An 18,155-nucleotide genomic window follows, 5' to 3' on the forward strand; every position below is an offset into this window, starting at 1 on the left:
AAAAAAAAAAAGTTGTGGAAACACTCCATTATCTTTTGATTCCATTTTTCCACAAACTGTATGGGAGCCCCCTTGTATTGATTCTTACACATAAATGTACTTCTTCTGTATCAGAAGTTACAGTTAACTTGTGTTAGTCCATGTAGACTAGAGAAACAAAACCAGGGACACTCTTATGTGTGTAAGAGAGAGCTTTACATAAAACGGTAATTGTATATTGAGAAAACATCCCAGCCCAGTCCAGATCAAGCCCATAAGTCCGATATTAGCCCATATGTCCAATACCAATCCATAAATTCCTCTTCAGACTCACGAAACACATACAATGATGCTGAATGCAGGAAGATCACAGGCCAGTAGGTGGAAAGTCTTGTGGATCCAGTGGCAGTGGAAGCATCTAAGTGCTGGCATGGGTCTCCACATGACTCCTCCAGCTCCAGGGCTACTGGCTGCCATCATTGTGTCTCCATGTGACTCGTCAACAGGAATGCGTTACAGAGAGAGTGTGCCTGGCCTCCAGTGAGCCTTTTATCTACTTTGCGCCTCCAAATGAGGTCATCAAGCTGCGGCCTAATTGACAGGCTAGACTCCACCCCTTCGCAAGTTGACAGATTATGTAACAGCCACATTACTCTAACAACTCTTCTCATTTTTGCATGAACAAGCATTAAACAGCATGCTTATTGGAGGATTGTTCTTCTTAACCTGTGATAAGCCGTGATGGGATAAGCCAGAGGTCAGGTCAAGAAGGTCAGCTTCCTAAAGGCTTGTAGCCTTGTTGTCCTTTGCTCACTGTGAACCGTGCCTTGCTGTAATGGCTCATCAGAACGGAGCATGGAGTTGGGCTTAGGGGACATGTCCCTGCCTGTCCTGTCCAGGGCTGGAGTAATAACTGACCCTTTCCTTTCCTGCAGTTGTTTCCTTTCTTTGCTCCTGGTGGCTGCTGTGGTTTGGAAGATCAAGCAAAGCTGTTGGGCATCCAGGCGCAGAGAGGTAAGCCTCGTGGGAGCCCTCTAAGAGCTTTTTTTCCCCTTTCTCCCAGTCTTAAGCAAGGCAGTTTTAACTATTTTGTGATGATTGCTTGTTTGGTTGATTTTGCCGTGAAAAGAATAAGAATTTGTATTGATAAGAATAATGCTACCCTTTTTTGCAGTGTGTATGCTTCTGTACATAGTAGGTTTTGATTAGTGCTGTGAAGTCTAATTAATGCTACAGGATTCAATCTTTCTAAAAGGAAATTCTAGTATTGACTTACAAATGCCCAGGAGATTCTGTCCAAAACTCCAAATCTTTACCCTCAAAGGGTTTCCTAACAGGGTTGTACCAGCACTTGATTGGGCCCAGCCTCCCTAAGTAGCCTTTCAGGAGAATGTGGCTGAAATCGGGCATATCCAGAATGTCTCATTATTCAAGGAAAGATTGGTGTGTATCCAATTAAGTTTTTACTTGAGGTTGTTTTCTTAATAGGATTTTTCTCCAGCATGCCATTTCAAAAGTAGCATTAATAAGTAAATATTTATAGTTTACAACATAAAAGCTTTTTCTAGTGTGACTTTGACTTGGACCACCACCACTCATTCAGTTACCATGCCTACTGCATTGTTTCTAAGGGAATGCTCCTTGGATTTCCATATCAACTCACACCTTTTTTCTATCTAGAAATATATAGACACTTTCAGAAGAGAATGGGAGTGGCTAAAAAAATCACTCTCAAGTACTCAGCGCTGCTCTTTGAACTTTAGTGCCTGTAGCAGGATTAGGGAGGCTTCAGGCCGTCTGGGTTTACACCCCTTGGGCCATGATAAGACCTTTTCTGACCTCCTCAAGGTGCAATGTTATATCTTTTTTAGTATCCTTATCTTTTAAATTCAGGGGACAACCGCAGGGGCAGTGAGTCATTTAATGTGGCTCAACTTCACCAAACAACCCTATCCTGCATGTCCGTGGGTAAGAAGGTGGGGCAAGGTACTGATACGATTCACCTGTGAGTAATTATGAACAGTATTCCCTGGAATGCCATCCTGCCATGTATAAAATGAGCCCTCTGAGAAGCAGAAGGGAAGGATCTCATTACCAGCAGCAGTCAGGAGTGGAGAGTGTCCTTTGTACCCAAGATCCCTGAACAGTGACCCTCCTGGATCTGGAAGAATATCTATAACATCAGAAGAGCGGCAGCAGAACCAGGAACCAGAGAATGGAAGGTAGTGATGGAGCATGGAAAGCTGAGTGCTTTTGTGCAGCAGGCTGGCTTGCGCAGTATGGTGCCTCTGGGCATTTAATTGGAGGAATTGGACTTGCTGGCTCATGGAAGTGGAGTGGAGTTCCTTCTGGCTGAGTACTTAATATAAGAAGTTGGGATTGATGATCCACAGAAGCATAGCTGAGTGCCTTTGAGTTAAAGCAGCGGTTCTCAACTTGTGGGTTGCGACCCCTTTGGGGGTTGAATGACCCTTTCACAGGGGTCACCTGATTTATAACGGTAGCAAAATCACAGTTATGAAGTAGCAACAAAAATAATTTTATGGTTGGGGGGTCACCACGACATGAGGAACCTGTATTAAGGGGTCACAGCATTAGGAAGGTTGAGAACTGCTGAGTTAAGGCTTAATGGAGTGGGTGCCTCTGGGCACTTAATTCAGGGAGCTGAGTGTGCTGACACATGGGAATTTAATATGAATGACTCTGAATGCCTTCAGGTTGAGGTTTATAGTAGAGTGGTTTGCCCTTTGGGCATTTATCAGCAGACTTGACAGAATATTGTACTGAGTGCTGGTAAACAGCTAAGCCCTAAGCATTTCTCACTAGCATTACAGCTTGTTAACGTCCTTAAATAAACCCTTTAAATAGGAATTTTGTCCATGAGTTCTGTGTAACCATTTTAATGGATCTTAGAACCTAGAGACCAAGTCAAGAATATTAAGACAACACAACAACAACATCCTCAGAGGATTTTTGTTTGTTTTACTTGGAAAGTTTCCATTTATTTTTTTCATGAATTTTTTGACGCTCCCTTCATAGAGAATCAAACATTCACTATTTCAACATCTTTTTGTGTGTAGCTTTCAGTGGCATTAACTATGTTCATCATATTTGGAATGGTCACCATCAAAGGTTCTTTTTAATAGATCTGTTACTATTTTTAAAAACCCATGGAATGGTGTTCTGGAAAAAAAGAAGAAAATGTTATCCAAATGGTGTGAGAAAGAAGTTGGAAACTGCAGGAAACCAGTGGCCAGGGAAGGAATGGAAAATGTGTCATAGTAGTAGTATTTCAAGAAGGGCATTAAACCCAAATAGTTTCATGATTGAGATAAACTTACAATGATAATAACTGTTTGTTTCTCCTTGGGTGCTTACGGGCATTAACGCTATAAAATGCATAAGCCGTTTCAGAACAAGGAAAAGATGCTAGACTTAAAATATTCCTAATTCATTTCGTGCACAGAAACTGGGAAGCACCAACATTTAAATGTCATGTCCATGGGGAAGGAAAGTTTAGGAAAGGTGGGAGGGAGATGGTTTCAGAGCTTGAAGAATATAATCATTATGAAAAATGTAAGTGTAGACATTATTGAATTGGTGTATGTATATTCTCAACAACAACAAATTAAATAAATGTCACTTGTATAATATATAATTTGCCCATGTTTTATATTAGAAAACTACTAGAGTATTTCAGTAGGTTAAAAAAATAAAATTCGAATAACAGAAATGTGGGTGAAGGGAAACAATAGACAGTATGAGATACGAATTAATAACAACAATATGTAATTGATCAAGGATTCACGAGGATGGGGTAGGGAGGGGGAAAAGAGGAGCTTATACCAAGGGCTCAAATAGAAAATGTTTTGGAAATGTTGATGACAGCATATGTATAAATATGCTTGATACAATTGATGTTTGGAATGCTGTAAGAGCTGTAAGAGCCCCCAATAAAGTGACTTAAAAAAATAAAATTTAAGCTATCAGTAGAGGCCAAGTAATATATAGTCATTTAATGAAATTCAACACCATTCCTAACTTTAAAATAAAGTTCTTAGTACAATTACAAATAATCTCTCCTTAATACTATAAACTATGTTATCTAGATAACATCAATCATGAAAAAGAAACTTTAGAAACTGTACCAATAAAATCTAGGTAGGCATAGACATAATCAGAGCTGGGAGTTGACTGTTTCTAAGCTCCAGACAATGATTTAGGTAATTTTGCACACATTAATTTAGTCCTCACTACAACCCTGTGGAATAGGTGCTGCCTCTAGCACTATTAAATATGAGGGGCTGGGGCTCGGAAAGGTGAAGGCACATGCCATCATCACATGGTTACTAAGAGCACTAAGCTTCAAAAGCAGAGCTTCTCTCTTCTTGGCCCATGGTCCTAGGTTCTGTGCCATTCCAACTGCCAAGGTTTCAATAAGACAAAACCTCTGCTCCAGCTCACATCTGGTGCCTTTATGAGACATGTGGGACATGATGTATCTGCAAGTACTTATGAACCTGACCCATTCCAAAAACAGGAAAAAATCCCCAATCTACTGCCACTGAGTTGATTCTGACTCAACACTGACCTTATAGAATAGAGGAGAACTGCCCCCTTTTATAAGGAGCCCTAGTGGCATACATGTTGTACTGCTAACTTCAAGTTCAGCAGTTCACAACAACCAGCCACTTCTCAGGAGAAAGACAGGGCTTTCTACTCCTATAAAGGGTTATAATCTCAGAAACCCACAGAGGCAGTTCTACTCTGTTCTATAGGGTCGCTGAGTCAACATCAACTCAATGCCCTGCATGAGATATGGTTAGCCACTCACTGTGGGCTAGGCGCACCATGGTAGTTAAATTATCCTATTTGCTCTAATGACAGGTGTGGGATAAAAATACATTTCAGAGAGGAAGAAACTGGAGCATAGAGACTAAGCACATTTCCCAAGGTCCAGCAGCTGAACAGCATTGTAGCCCAGGATCCATACCCAAGCTGTCTAAATCCAGAGCCCCTGCTTGTCCCTTCTCCTTGCCAAACTTCACGCTTGTTTATGCCTTTAGCTTATACCATCTTGCCAAATAAAACATTCTCTTAGTGCTTGTTAACTGCATCATGAGGGGCTGTTTTTTGTTGCTGTGTGAGCACCTGGCTCACATTTCAGCAAAAAGAGAAAGAGCTTGGCTTTGATATAGTAATAAAATACAGAACAAATAGGTTTACATCATTTATTTTATGTACCTAACAGGCAGGCATCGTCGCATTATGTCCATCAATACATCAGTACCTTCTGTGTAGCAAATAAGGACTTTTAAAACTATAGGGGGGAAATGAGGAGCTGATGCCAGGGGCTCAAGTAGAAAGAAAATGTTTTGAAAAAGATGATGACAACATACCTAAAGATTTGTTTGGCAAAATGGATATATGTATGCATTGGGATAAGAGCTGTAAGAACCCCCAATAAAATAAAATTTAAATTAAAAAAAATATATAGTACACAACCTGTAGAACTGTTTCCATCCACTAGCAGTTTATTACCTAGAAGGTTATTGTGCACATCCCCTCAACTACCCCAACAAAGTTGGAAGTAGTTGATATCAAATACTAATGTAGCATTTCCCCCATAAATGTATAGTAAATCACAACTGTCTTTAAAAGAGATGTGCCGTGTCAAGTTCCACACAGGGGCTATTATTCATGAAAAACAAAATCAATAAATCTTCGTTGAATATTGGCAAAAGGAAAAAACTATAATGACAATACTATTATCACATTCAACACAAAGTAGTAATCCCTGATGTCTCTGAAGGAGCCCTGATGATGCAGCCCTTAAGCAATCAGCTGCCAACTCAGAGGTCACATGTTGAACCCACTCCTTGAGAGAAAGACGTAGCCGTCCACTTCCATAAAGATGATGGTTTGGGGGACCCTACAAGACAGTTCTCCTCTGCCCTATAGAGTGTCTTGGAGTCGAGCCCACGTGAAGGCAATGAGTTGTATGAGTGTTAGCTAATACCTCATCCGTGTTCATTCCCAAGTTGAATAGGGGGAAATGAGGTGTTTTTAATATGTAGTATTCTCTGATAAAATCTCAGCCTTCCTTGTGCTAATGCTTGCTGTATTATTTATTCATTAGCAACTTCTTCGAGAGATGCAGCAGATGGCCAGTCGTCCCTTTGCCTCTGTAAATGTTGCCTTGGAAACAGATGAGGAGCCCCCTGATCTTATTGGTGGAAGTATAAAGGTGAGGATTTGATTCACAAAGCCATATCATTTAACTGCCCAAACTCACCCTTCTCATCCTGGGAAACCAGAGAGAGCAGGAACCTTACGCCGTCGCGGCTTCTTTTTCCCACCTCTTCCTAGCATTGAGCAAACCCTGACTCGGTCCGGTCCTCTTTCACTTTCATCCTGCAGTCGCGGCTTTGTGTCATTAAGCATTCTTGGGTCACAGAATGACTTGTCTGATTTCCTTATAAATATTATGTGGCATAATACTTGGAACTAGCTAAATCAAACAGTACTGTATAGTTCTATCTTAGGGTTTTACTTAAAGAAGCAAAATCTTAATTCACAGTCTACTTTTGGGAAAGTAAATATCTTTAATCTCACCCTCCACCCCCTGGGAAAAGATGAAGAAGAATGTGAAGAGTTTCTCTTTGGGGCAAATGGTGCCATAGAGACTGGGGAACCTGCCCACACCGACAGCCATGTGCTGAATAAAACATGCTTTCTGAAGCATGAAGAACTAACGGGAAGTAGATGGCACCTCTGGAGATCATCTTTCTTTCCTCCCCACCACACTCCACCCTCCAAAAAGAATAAACCATGAGCCAAAAGTCAGATCCATGAGGGATGTGAAGTGATTCCAGATTGGTAACACCACACCTCCCAGCTAAAGTAGATGTAAATCCTCTCTGAAGAAAAGCATCCCAAGTTCACCCCTACAAGATTCCCACAGATCCAGATGAAACCATCACAGATTACCTGGTCAGTGTGAATTAGAAGTCAATCGAAACAATAGATTTGAATTTAGACAGTACTCCAGTTGCTAGAATTGACATCTAAAGAACACAGTTTACCTCACAAAATACACAAAAACTAACCCAAAACGGATCAAAGACCTAAATGTTGTTCTTTAATGCTTCCTCACCCTCACGATCATGACCCCAATTCTACCTTACAAATCTGGCTAGACAAGAACATTTACTCGGGTACAGATAAGAACTGGAAACACAGGAAATGCAGGACAGATAAACCCCTCGGGACCAATTTTTTTTTGTTTTGCATTTGCTTTAATCATTTTATTAGGGGCTCATACAACTCTTATCACAATTCATACACACATCAATTGTGTAAAGCACATCTGTACATTCATTGCCCTCCTCATTCTCAAAACATTTCCTCTCCACTTAAGCCCCTGGCATCAGCTCCTGATTTTTCCCCTCCCACCCCACTACCCCCTCCCTCATGAACCCTTGATAATTTATAAATGATTATTTTGTCATATCTTGCCCTGTCCAACATCTCCCTTCACCCACTTTTGTGTTGTCCACCCCCAAGGAGGAAGTTATATGTAGATCCTTTTTATTGGTTCCCCCTTTCCAACCCACCCTCCCTCTACCCTCCCGGTATCACCACTCACACCACTGGCCCTAAAGGGATCATCCGCCCTGGATTCCCTGTGTTTCCAGTTCCTATCTGTACCAGTGTACATCCTCTGGTCTAGTCAGATTTGTAAGGAAGAATTGGGATCATGATAGTGGGGGAAGGAAGTATTTAGGAACTAGAGGAAGGTTGTATGTTTCATCGTTGCTACATTGCACCCTGACTGGCTCGTCTCTTCCCCGAGACCCTTCTGTAAGGGACGTCCAGTGGCCTACAAATGGGCTTTGGGTCTCCACTCCACACTCCCTTCCTTATTCACATTGATGATTTTTTGTTCGGATGATGCCTGATACCTGATCCCTTCAACACCTCATGATTGCACAGGCTGGTGTGCTTCTTTCATGTGGGCTTTGTTGCTTCTTAGCTAGATGGCCACTTGTTTACCTTCAAGCCTTGAAGACCCCAGAAGCTATATCTTTTGATAACTGGGCACCATCAGCTTTCTTCACCACATTTGCTTATGCACCCGCTTTGTCTTAGGCGATCATGTCAGGAAGGTGAGCATCATAGAATGCCAGTTTAATAGAACAAAGTATTCTTGCATTGAGGGAGTACTTGAGTAGAGGCCTAATGCAGGACCAATATTGAGAGTAGCATACCAGGAGGGGAAGGAGAAGGTTGGGAGAGAAAGGGGGAAACCAATCACAATGATCTACATATAACCCCCTCCCAGGGGGATGGACAACAGAAAAGTGGGTGAAGGGAGACATCAATCGGTATAAAACATGGAAAAATAATAATAATTTATAAATTATCAAGGGTTCATGAGGGAGGGAAGGTGAAGGGGGGCAAGGGAAAAAAATGAGAAGCTGATACCAAGGGCTGAAGTAGAAAGAAGATGTTTTGAAAATGATGATGGCAACAAATGTAAAGATGTGCTTGACACAATGAATGGATCTATGGATTGTGATAAGACTTATACGAGCCCCCAATAAAATTTTTTTTTTTAAAAAAGACCTAAATGTTAAACCTAAAGCTATAAAGTTCCTGGAAGATAACATAGGATCAATGCCAGGGGTCCTAATTTATGCCATAAATACATACTATCAAACATAATGAAAAATTCACAAACAACAGAAGATAAACTAGGTAACTGGAACCTTCTAAAAAATGCAATACACAATAGAGGGCTTAATAAAGTTCTTTTAAAAATTCCATTGTCTTTAAATTCCATTTTCCAAAAAAATATGTTGACATCCTTTTATATACTCATCAAAAGACTGCACCAAAAATGTGAAGAGAGAACCTACCGACTGGGAGAAAGTTTTCACAGTGACATTTCTCATAAGGGCCTATCGCTCAAATATATAGAAAACTTAAATACCTCAACAACAAAAAGACAAACAGTCTAATCAAAACATAGGCAAAGGATATAAACAGATTGTATTAGTCTGGGTGGACTAGAGAAACAAATCCATACGCATAAGAAAGAATTTTATATACAAGAGCAATTGAATATTGAGAAAACAGCCCAGCCAGTCCAGATCAAGTCCCTAAGTCCAGTATTAGCCCATATAACCAGTAGCAATCTGTAAATTCCTCTTCAGACTCACAAACCATATGCAATGACACTGAATGCAGGAAGATCACAGGCCAGTAGGTGGGAAGTCTTGTGGATCGAGTGACAGTGGAAGCATCTCAGTGCTGGCAGGGGTCTCCACGTGGCTCTCTCAGCTCCAGAGCTCTAGTATAGCTCCATGTATCTTCTCAAAAGGAATGTTTCGCAAAGGAGTGAGTGTGTGTCCTGCCTCCAGCAAGCAATTTATCTCTGTAGCACCTCTAAATTGAGGTTATCAAGCTGCGACCTGATTCACACGCTAAACTTCACCCCTTCACTCTTAAGTCTCAAGTTGACACCAGATTATGTAACTACCACACAGATACTTCGAAGAAAATGTTTAGGTGGCTAACAAACACACAGAGAGGTGGTTACCATCGATTAGTCGTTGTTGTGTGCCTTCAAGTCAGTTTTGACTAAGAGGAACCCTGCACCATCCTCACAATTGTTCTTATGTTTGAGCCCACCAACTATCAGAGAGAGAAATCAAAACTACAATGAGGTACCAGTTCACCCCTGCAAAAATTTCAGTACAAAAAAAAAAGACAGCAAATTCTGGGGAGTTTGAACTCATACACTGGTGGATTATAAAGTGGTACAACCACTTTGGAATACACTATGACACTTTCTCAAAAAATTAGAAATATAATATCTAGCAATCCCACTCTTCAGTATATATCCTCAAGAAATAGACATACACACCCATGTTCATTGCAGCACTATTCACAGTAGCAAAAAGATGGAAACAACAAGTGCTCATCAGCAAATAATGAATAAACAAAATGTGATGCATACATACGATGGAGTACTATGCGATGATAAAGAATAGTGATGATGGGGCTGGGGGCAGATAAGAGGGAGACTATGTCAGGGAGTCCAGAGAGGAAAAGAATGTTTGGAAACTGATTGTGGTAGCAATTGTACAATAATGCTTGGTGGGATTGAACTATGGAATAATATATACTTCCAATTAATAATAAATTTTAAGAGAATAATGATGAATCCACAAAACATAACATGACTGAATATGGAGGTCCTTATGCTGAGTGAAATACAGGAGAAGAAAATCTCATCCTTCTCCCTTGGGGTGGCCGATGGATTCAAATTTGCAGGTAGCAGCACAACATATAACCAACTATGACACCAGGGCTAATGAGTGAAATAAGCCCATCACAAAGGGACAAATACTGTACATTACCACTCTTATAAAAAAGTCTAAAACAGGCTCACACATATTCTTCGATGGCTACCAAGGATGAGATAGGAAGGAAGGATACTAGATAGCAGATGTGTTAATTCTGGAGAAGTGAAAACAAGTGCACAGTGAGAGAAGTCAGCACCTTAAGACCAAGGTAAGTGAAGACGCTGATTAGTACCCAGGAATAAAGAACTACAGGAAGTGCTAAAACATACAATTCTGCAACAGCAGTCTTAACCAAAATTTTATGAGCGGCTATTTAGGTGCGGGAGTGGTTTAATATAAGAGTACAGTCCATGCATATCTAGATATATTTGTGGGCATTTGTATATGTATCTTTGTATGTGCTGCATATATACTCATATGTATAATACAATTCCTGAGGACACAATTATGGACTATTGCCTTAAAACATTCTTTTAACTTGTAACTGAAGCCACTCCCAAAGATCACTTCCAGCCAAATAATAGACTGGCTTATAAAATAAACAGCATCCATGAAGAATGTGCTCCTTAGAATAGTCAACAAGACCAAATGCTTAAAAGCACAGATGAAAAGGCACAGAGGGCCAGGGAAACGGAATGGATGGAAATGAGGACGGTGGAGTGGAAATGGGGAGAATGCTGACACATTGTAGGAATAGCAACCAATGTGACGGAACAATTTGTGGTATTGGAGGGAGGTTAATCATTTTATTGGGGGCTATTATCACAATCCATACATACATCCATTGTGTCAAGCACATTTGTACATATTTTGCCATCATCATTTTGAAAACATTTTCTTACTCCTTGAGCCCTTGGTATCAGCTCGTTTTCCCCCCACCCTCCCTCCCTCATGAACCCTTGATATTTTTTTGTCATGTCGTACACCAACCACTGTCTCCCTTCACCCACTTTTCTGTTGTCTGTCCCCCAGGGAGGGGGTTATATGTAGATCATTGTGATCTGTTCCCCCTCTCTCCCCTCCCCTTCCCCTCCTGGTGTCGCTACTCTCATTATTGGTCCTTGGGACAATTTGTGTTTGAAGCGTTCAATGAAAAACTAATTTCCTGTGTAAACTTTCTCCTAAAACATAAAATGTTCCCCCAGTAAGGAAATATAGCTTAGTGAAATATGGACTATTTGGTGAAAATTAAGAATCATGAAGATGATCTGTCAATGATAGTAAACAGTGGCCTAGCAGATCTGAAGAAGAACCAAGTGGAATGTCTAGAAATGAAAAATAGAGTAATTGGGTTTATTTTCATTGCGTGTGAAATAGCATATCCAACCCAGCTAGGGAGAGAGTTTATTAACTGAACATGAAGCTGAAGAAATGGCACGTGTGGCACACAGAGAAAGGGAGCTATATAGCAGAAAATAAGTATGGAAAATAAGGTCCAACTAAAGTATGGGTAGAGTTGTAGGAACATAAGAGATAGTAGCTGATTGGTTTCCAGAACTAATGTAACTTTCTGGAAGCAAAACATCACAAGCAGGATTAGAGAAATTAAGGAAAGTTAGGAAAGGAAGCTACAGTTGGATGTATCAGAGTGAGACTGCAGCACTCAAGAGACAGCAAGATCTTAAAAAAGGACAGATCACCCACAAAGGAATGACAGCTAAGAGTTGACTTCTCACTAAGCACACCAGAAGCGAGAAAAGAGTAGAAGAATGTCTACTAAGTGCTGACAGAAGAGAGCTGCCAACCTAGACCAGCCTGCCCACTAAAATACCGTCCATGAGCAAGGATGAAATTAACTACCTTCAGACTAGAAGGGAAACAGTTTGCAACCAGCAAACCTGAACAAGAGAAATGCCTAAATGATGTACTAGACAGAAAATTACCCCAGGAGGATGAACTGAAGTATAAGAAGGAATAATGAGTAAATTGTAAGCATACATAAATCTGAGCAAAATTACAATAACAAAATAATAATTGATTTAAGGAAAAAGAAAGAGGTTGTGCACAGCCTCGTGTGCACAGGCCATGGCATTAAGCATTTACTTGTCTTTCTTTCCAAGACACTACCTGACCGTGTTCTTTGCGTGATCCTCTTCATCTTTGCAACAGCTTAACAGTGCTATACCCCCAGCTCCTTTCATACCTTTTACACATTCTCCTTCAGTGATCTTTTCTGTCGTGGCTTTAAACAACATGACCTTCCCCACCCAGACCATGAGACTCCCAACGCATCTCTCTGGTTGCTTATTCCATGTCCCCACAGGCCTCTCAAACTTACCTTGTCTAAAACAAACTGCATGTTGTTCCCCAGACCTCTTCCTTTGCCATGTCTCCCTTCACTCGGTAAATTCGTCGTTTCTCAGACAAAACCGTGGAATCATCCTTGACTTACTCTTGGGCCTGTTCTCTCATTTGGCATCAGCATCCCTTCTTGGCTTTGTCTTCAAAAATAGTTTCCAACAGCTGACACTGTTAGCATAGACCATTATTCTTAAATTATTGCTGTAGCCTCAAAACTGGTTTCCCCACTTTGGGCATTTCAGTCATTTAAACAGTTTTCAGTCTATTGGCCAGATGGTGCTGGTAATGGCTTTCTTCACCTACGTTTAAAGACATATTGTGGGATGTCACAGGTAGAATTTTAAAGTCGCCCACCAAGACCCCTACTCCATCATTATTCATTCAAACACTATTCCAAGTGTTTCCATAAAGGGAGTTCTCAGATATAATAAAAGTCTCAAGATAGGTGTTGAGACATGGAGAGAGTTTTCTCTAGCTGCTAGAAAAAGAGGAAGCCAGAGATTCAAGTGTGAGAAGGACTGGGAGCCCCACCACTGATTTGAAAATGTTGGGGCCCTTATGAGAAGGCCCCCTGGGGACAAAAGTGGCCTCTAACCAACAGAAGGCAAGAAAATGGAGACCTCAGACCTGCAGCCTCAAGGAACTGGATTTTATCCATTTGAAAATGAGTTTGGAATCAGATTTTTCCCTTACACATAAGAGCACAGCCTAGCCAACACTTTGACTTAGGTCTTGGGAGACTGAGCAGAAAACCCTACAGAGTCCAGCTGCACTTCTGACCTACTGAACTATAACACAATGAATGGATGCTGTTTCAGGCAACTAAACTTGTGGTGATTTGTGATACAACAAAGAAATGCAGAGGGTGTCTCCTAAAACCACATCCAAAGGTGACAAAAGAAAATAAAGACATCTTTTCAGAGAATAGATGAGAGATCCATTTGGTCAGCAGTAGCTCTTACAAGTGACAGGTCTCCTAAGACAGCTGAAGAACTTTCCATTTTTAAAAGTTTCTTTGTACTGAACTATTTGACCTACCTACTAAAGGAAGATAGCTAAGAGTATCATTCTTCTCACTGATATTAAATGATTGTTACTAACTTTTATGTTTTATTTTCAGGATCTTACCTATAATGTACAATTTTCTATACCCCTAAAATGGATGCCCCGGTGAGCACTAAATCATCATGACGCTGTCTGTGTCCATTAAAGCTTTAGGTGACTCTCTGCCTTCCTCCACCAGACTGTTCCCAAGCCCATCGCGCTCGAGCCGTGCTTTGGCAACAAAGCTGCCGTCCTCTCTGTGTTTGTGAGGCTCCCTCAAGGCCTTGGTGGGATCCCTCCGCCTGGACAGTCAGGTGAGTACATAGGAGTCTGGGCAGACGTGGTTGACACAGGAAAGGAGCGCTGTACTGGATACTTCTCTGTACTAAAATTTGGGAGAAAGGCAATATGGAATAGTACCTGCCTCTCTTCCTTGCAGGGATTCAGTGAGGGAATTCCTTTGTCATGCATGTTCCCAAAACTCTTTGGCCAGGATCCCCATTCACTTGTCCAAGGGAGATGTCCAGGGTTCTCTTCACAGCCCCAGCTTCCTCAGCCTCTCAGTGATAGCTGATACTTCTGATCACACCTTCCTGTGCTGCCAGTATTCCTGAAACCCCTTTAGTTCTAACTCGCCCTTTCCTCCCTCTAGCCCTTCTTCTGACTCCTAAATCTCTCCCTCCTTCGCTCTGTACATTCTCCCTCACATATCTTATCCTCTGACTTCCAGCTTCAAAGCTAGTGTTTCTCAAATGGATATTTCCAGCACTACTGCACTTTCTCTTGCCTTTCACTTTGTTTCAAGTAGAAAGCATAAACAATGATTGTCGCAACGAAAGGGACCTTTTACTCACTCACCGCATCCGAATACCCAACAGTGTTTCTTTTCCTTCTTTCTTTTCCAGCCCTTACCAGCAGTTCAACCCAAACGACAGTACAAATGTAATTTTTAGTCTTCTTTCTTCATATAATAGCTATCGTGAACATTGTTACTGTGGGTGTTGGTGTTAGGCGTTCAGAAGATGGCTCTAACTCCTACCGCCCCATGTATAACAGTAAAACCCTCCCGGTCTTGCACCATATGTGGTCATTGCAGTATTCGAGCCTCGTCAGCCCTGTGTTAATTCCTCTCATCAAGAGTCTTCTTTTTCCTGACCCTCTACTTGATGAGGCATGGTATCCTCTGGGGACTGATCACTCCTAGCATGCTCAGGAACACCTTTGCTGTGACAGTTACTTCTTGATGTGTTGATGTGCATCCGGCACTGCATGCTAGACATTACACCAAGCACTTTATTTTGAGAACCAAGTAATATTTTGAGAAATACCAATTGAAATGCTCCAGCAAGCTAGTGAAGCACTAGAAGCACTCACCTATGCCAAGAAATTTGGAAGTCAGCTTCTTAGCCAGCTGACTAGAAGAGATCCAGATTTTTCCAAAGAAAAGTGAACCCACAGAATGCAGAAATTTTCAAACCATGTCATTAATATCACATGCAAATGAATTTCTGAAAATAATTCAACAGCAGAGTAACAGTACAGCAACAGGGAGCTGCCAGAAATTCAAGCCAGATCAGAACACTGTAGAATGAGGGTTACCATTACTGGTCTAATGGATCTTGGCTCAAAGCAGAGAATACCAGAAAGATGCTTGCTTATGTTTCATTGACTATGCGAAGGTACCTGACTCTGTGGATCATCTACAAATAATATGGAGAAGAATGGGAATTCAAAACAGTTCACTGTGCTCATGTGGAGCCTGCATATGGACTAAGAGGCAGTCTTTGAACAGGACAAGGGAATATGGCATGTTTGAAAATCAGAAATGGTGTATGTCAGGGTTATGTCCTCTCACCATACTTAATCAATCTGTATGCTGAGCAAAATCATTTCAGTCGCTGAAGAGGAATATGGCATCAGTATTGAAGAAAGGCTTATTAACAACCTTCCATATGCAGATGATACAACTTTGCTCGGTGAAAGTGAGGAGGACTTGAAGCAGGTGGCTGATGAAGATCAAGGGCTGCAGCCTTCAGTGTGGGTTACAGCTCTATGAAAAGAAAACCAAGTCCTCACAGCTGGACCAGCAGATAATACGATACACAGAGAAAGGGTTAAAGTTGTCAAGGATTTCATCTTGGATCCACAAGCAATGCTCATGGAAGCAGCAGTCAGAAAATCAACAGCATTGGGAAAATCTGCTGCACCAGACGTCTTTAAAGTATTGAAGAGCAAGGACGTTACTTTATAGATTAAGGTGCACCTGACCCAAGCCATAGTATTTCCAGTTACTTCATACACATGTGAAAGTTCAACATTGAGTGAGGAAGACCAAAGAGGAATTGATGCATTTGAATGAGGGTACTGGCGAAAATATTGAAAGTACCATGGACTGCTAGAAGAACAAAAAAAAATCTATTTTGGAAGAAGTACAGCCAGAGTGCTCCTTAGAGGCAAGGATGGCAAGACACATTATCAGGATGCCCTTTCCCTGGAAAAGGTCATCATGCTTGGTAAAAGAGATCAGCAAAAAAGAGAAAGAATGCCAAGGAGATGCATTGACACATGGCAGCCAACAATGGCTCAAACAACAATCTTGAGGATGGCACAGGACTAAGAGTGCTTCCTTTGTTGTGTGTAGGGCCACTTTGAGTAAAAACCGATTCGACGGCATCTAACAACGTCATTGTCCCCTTAAGAGCGCCCCCTTGTTCTATAGCAAGCAGGGCAACAGCGTTCAGAAACATCCTGAGAGCCTCGGTGGGGATTTGGGGTTGGCTGTCCTGTCTCCACACATTATGAGCCCAATTTCTCTAGAATTACACCTTCTCTGATGTCCGTTACTGATCTTACAAGAAATGTCCTGGGTGGAGGTGGTGGTCTTCAGACTGAAAGATAATATAGGTCTTGCTACATGCCAGCTGTGTAAAGTACATGCGGGTACTTTGCATAGATTCACTCACTAGCTCCTCCCAATAACCCTGTGCTCCTGTTATCCCCTTATTATAAACGAGGACACGAAGGCACAGGTAGGTAAAAGAACCGATGCTGGCCGAGCAGTGCGGAATGGATTTGAGTCTTCTCTAAGGAGGCATGTGCTAATTTTTGTAATCTTTTGGAGTCAGGTAGGGGAGGTTTAGCACTTGGAACCAGTCTACAATCTAATTTGATATTCTTTCTACCGGGTAAAATTCTTTGCTTCATTAGTCTGCTGAAAAGGAAGGTACACCTTTTGTGTAAAAAGTCAGATAGGGTCAGACTATGTATTTGTATAAAGAACCTCTAAAAGGACATATACAAACTAATGAAAAATTATTTGGATAAAGGGGAGAGGGTAACCAGGGGCACAGGATAGATCTAGGATTTTCACCTGTGCCTCTTTTGTTTGCAACATGGAGGTGTGAGAGAAGTTTTTTAATGATTTTTTAAAACAAGCTGCTCCTTGACTGACAAAGGAAATGCTGTCTGCTCCCACAAGCACAGAATATGGCAGGCTCCTGTATCTTCATAGGTTTGTTTCTCGACGCTTTAGAGTGCATATATCTTATGAGGGTCTTTACTGTGCCAGTCAGTTATTGTTGTTTGGCTTATTGGCTTATTTATATAATGAATCAACCTGATGGTGTCTGGAATGTCTCTTACTATAATGATGGAGTGCAGAAGAGAGGAAATAGCCTTGGGGCAAAAGTGTTAATGTGGATGGTTACTTCTGCCATTTATGTAAGTGGTTTCTGATCCTTTTTTCTGAAAATAATAAATACTAATAAAAATGCTGGGGGTGGCGTGGGTGAGCAAGCAATTCCCTAACACATGCGCCCTCTGTTGGTATTCAGGTCTTGCAGTGGCCAGCGCCCTGGTGGATATTTCTCAGCAGATGCCCATTGTGTACAAAGAGAAGTCCGGGGCCATGAGAAGCCGGAAGCAGCAGCCCCCTGCACAGCCAGGCACCTGCATTTGATGCTGGAGCCCGAGACTCTCCCATGAGTGAGCAAGAGCAAGCGTGTGTCCTACCAGAGCCGTCTGCAGGGGCGGGAGCAGGCAGAAGACTGGAAACACTCAGCACCCAATTCATCTGCATGATCACAAGCTTTCTTTGACGGTTTCTCCCCTCTGTGCCCCAGCGTCTAACCTTGTTCTTTTGCCGAGGAAGTGACTGATTTAATGACAGATCCAGGGATGCGCCTGTTGTCACCAGAGGAGGCCAGTGTAGAGCCAGGAAGCAAGCTAGGAATGACACTCAGGTTCACTTGTGGAAAACTGTTCTTGGGACTGTCTCTCAACTGTGCAAAAAAAAACAAGAGATGTAGTGTTTACAAGTAGACTTAGTCATCAGTTGTTCTTGAACCTAGTCTTTTAACCTTAGTCAGATGAGCTCACCTTGTTTTCATCTGCAGCCTGCTGTCTTTTTAAAAGATGTGCTGTTTATTCTTGCACGACTTAGGCAGACTTCTCTCATCC

The 18,155-nt window shown here is 41.6% G+C and overlaps 1 protein-coding gene across 2 annotated transcripts in view; it reads left to right on the forward strand.

The window, feature by feature from the left end:
• ATRN (attractin) overlaps nucleotides 1-17,842 on the forward strand; it is a 146,501-nt gene extending 128,659 nt beyond the window's left edge. For both annotated transcript variants that reach the window (XM_004697865.2, XM_045295570.1), the window contains exons 26-29: nucleotides 915-993; nucleotides 6,119-6,226; nucleotides 13,897-14,011; nucleotides 17,531-17,842. In XM_004697865.2, the coding sequence (XP_004697922.1) occupies nucleotides 915-993; nucleotides 6,119-6,226; nucleotides 13,897-14,011; nucleotides 17,531-17,655 (427 nt within the window). In that variant the 3' untranslated portion in view covers nucleotides 17,656-17,842. The remainder of the gene's footprint in view (nucleotides 1-914; nucleotides 994-6,118; nucleotides 6,227-13,896; nucleotides 14,012-17,530) is intronic.
• Nucleotides 17,843-18,155: the final 313 nt, after the last annotated feature.

Source organism: Echinops telfairi, unplaced genomic scaffold, assembly GCF_000313985.2.
Source record: "Echinops telfairi isolate 266 unplaced genomic scaffold, ASM31398v2 ScPeMD7_5592;HRSCAF=6446, whole genome shotgun sequence".
NCBI lineage: Eukaryota > Metazoa > Chordata > Mammalia > Afrosoricida > Tenrecidae > Echinops > Echinops telfairi.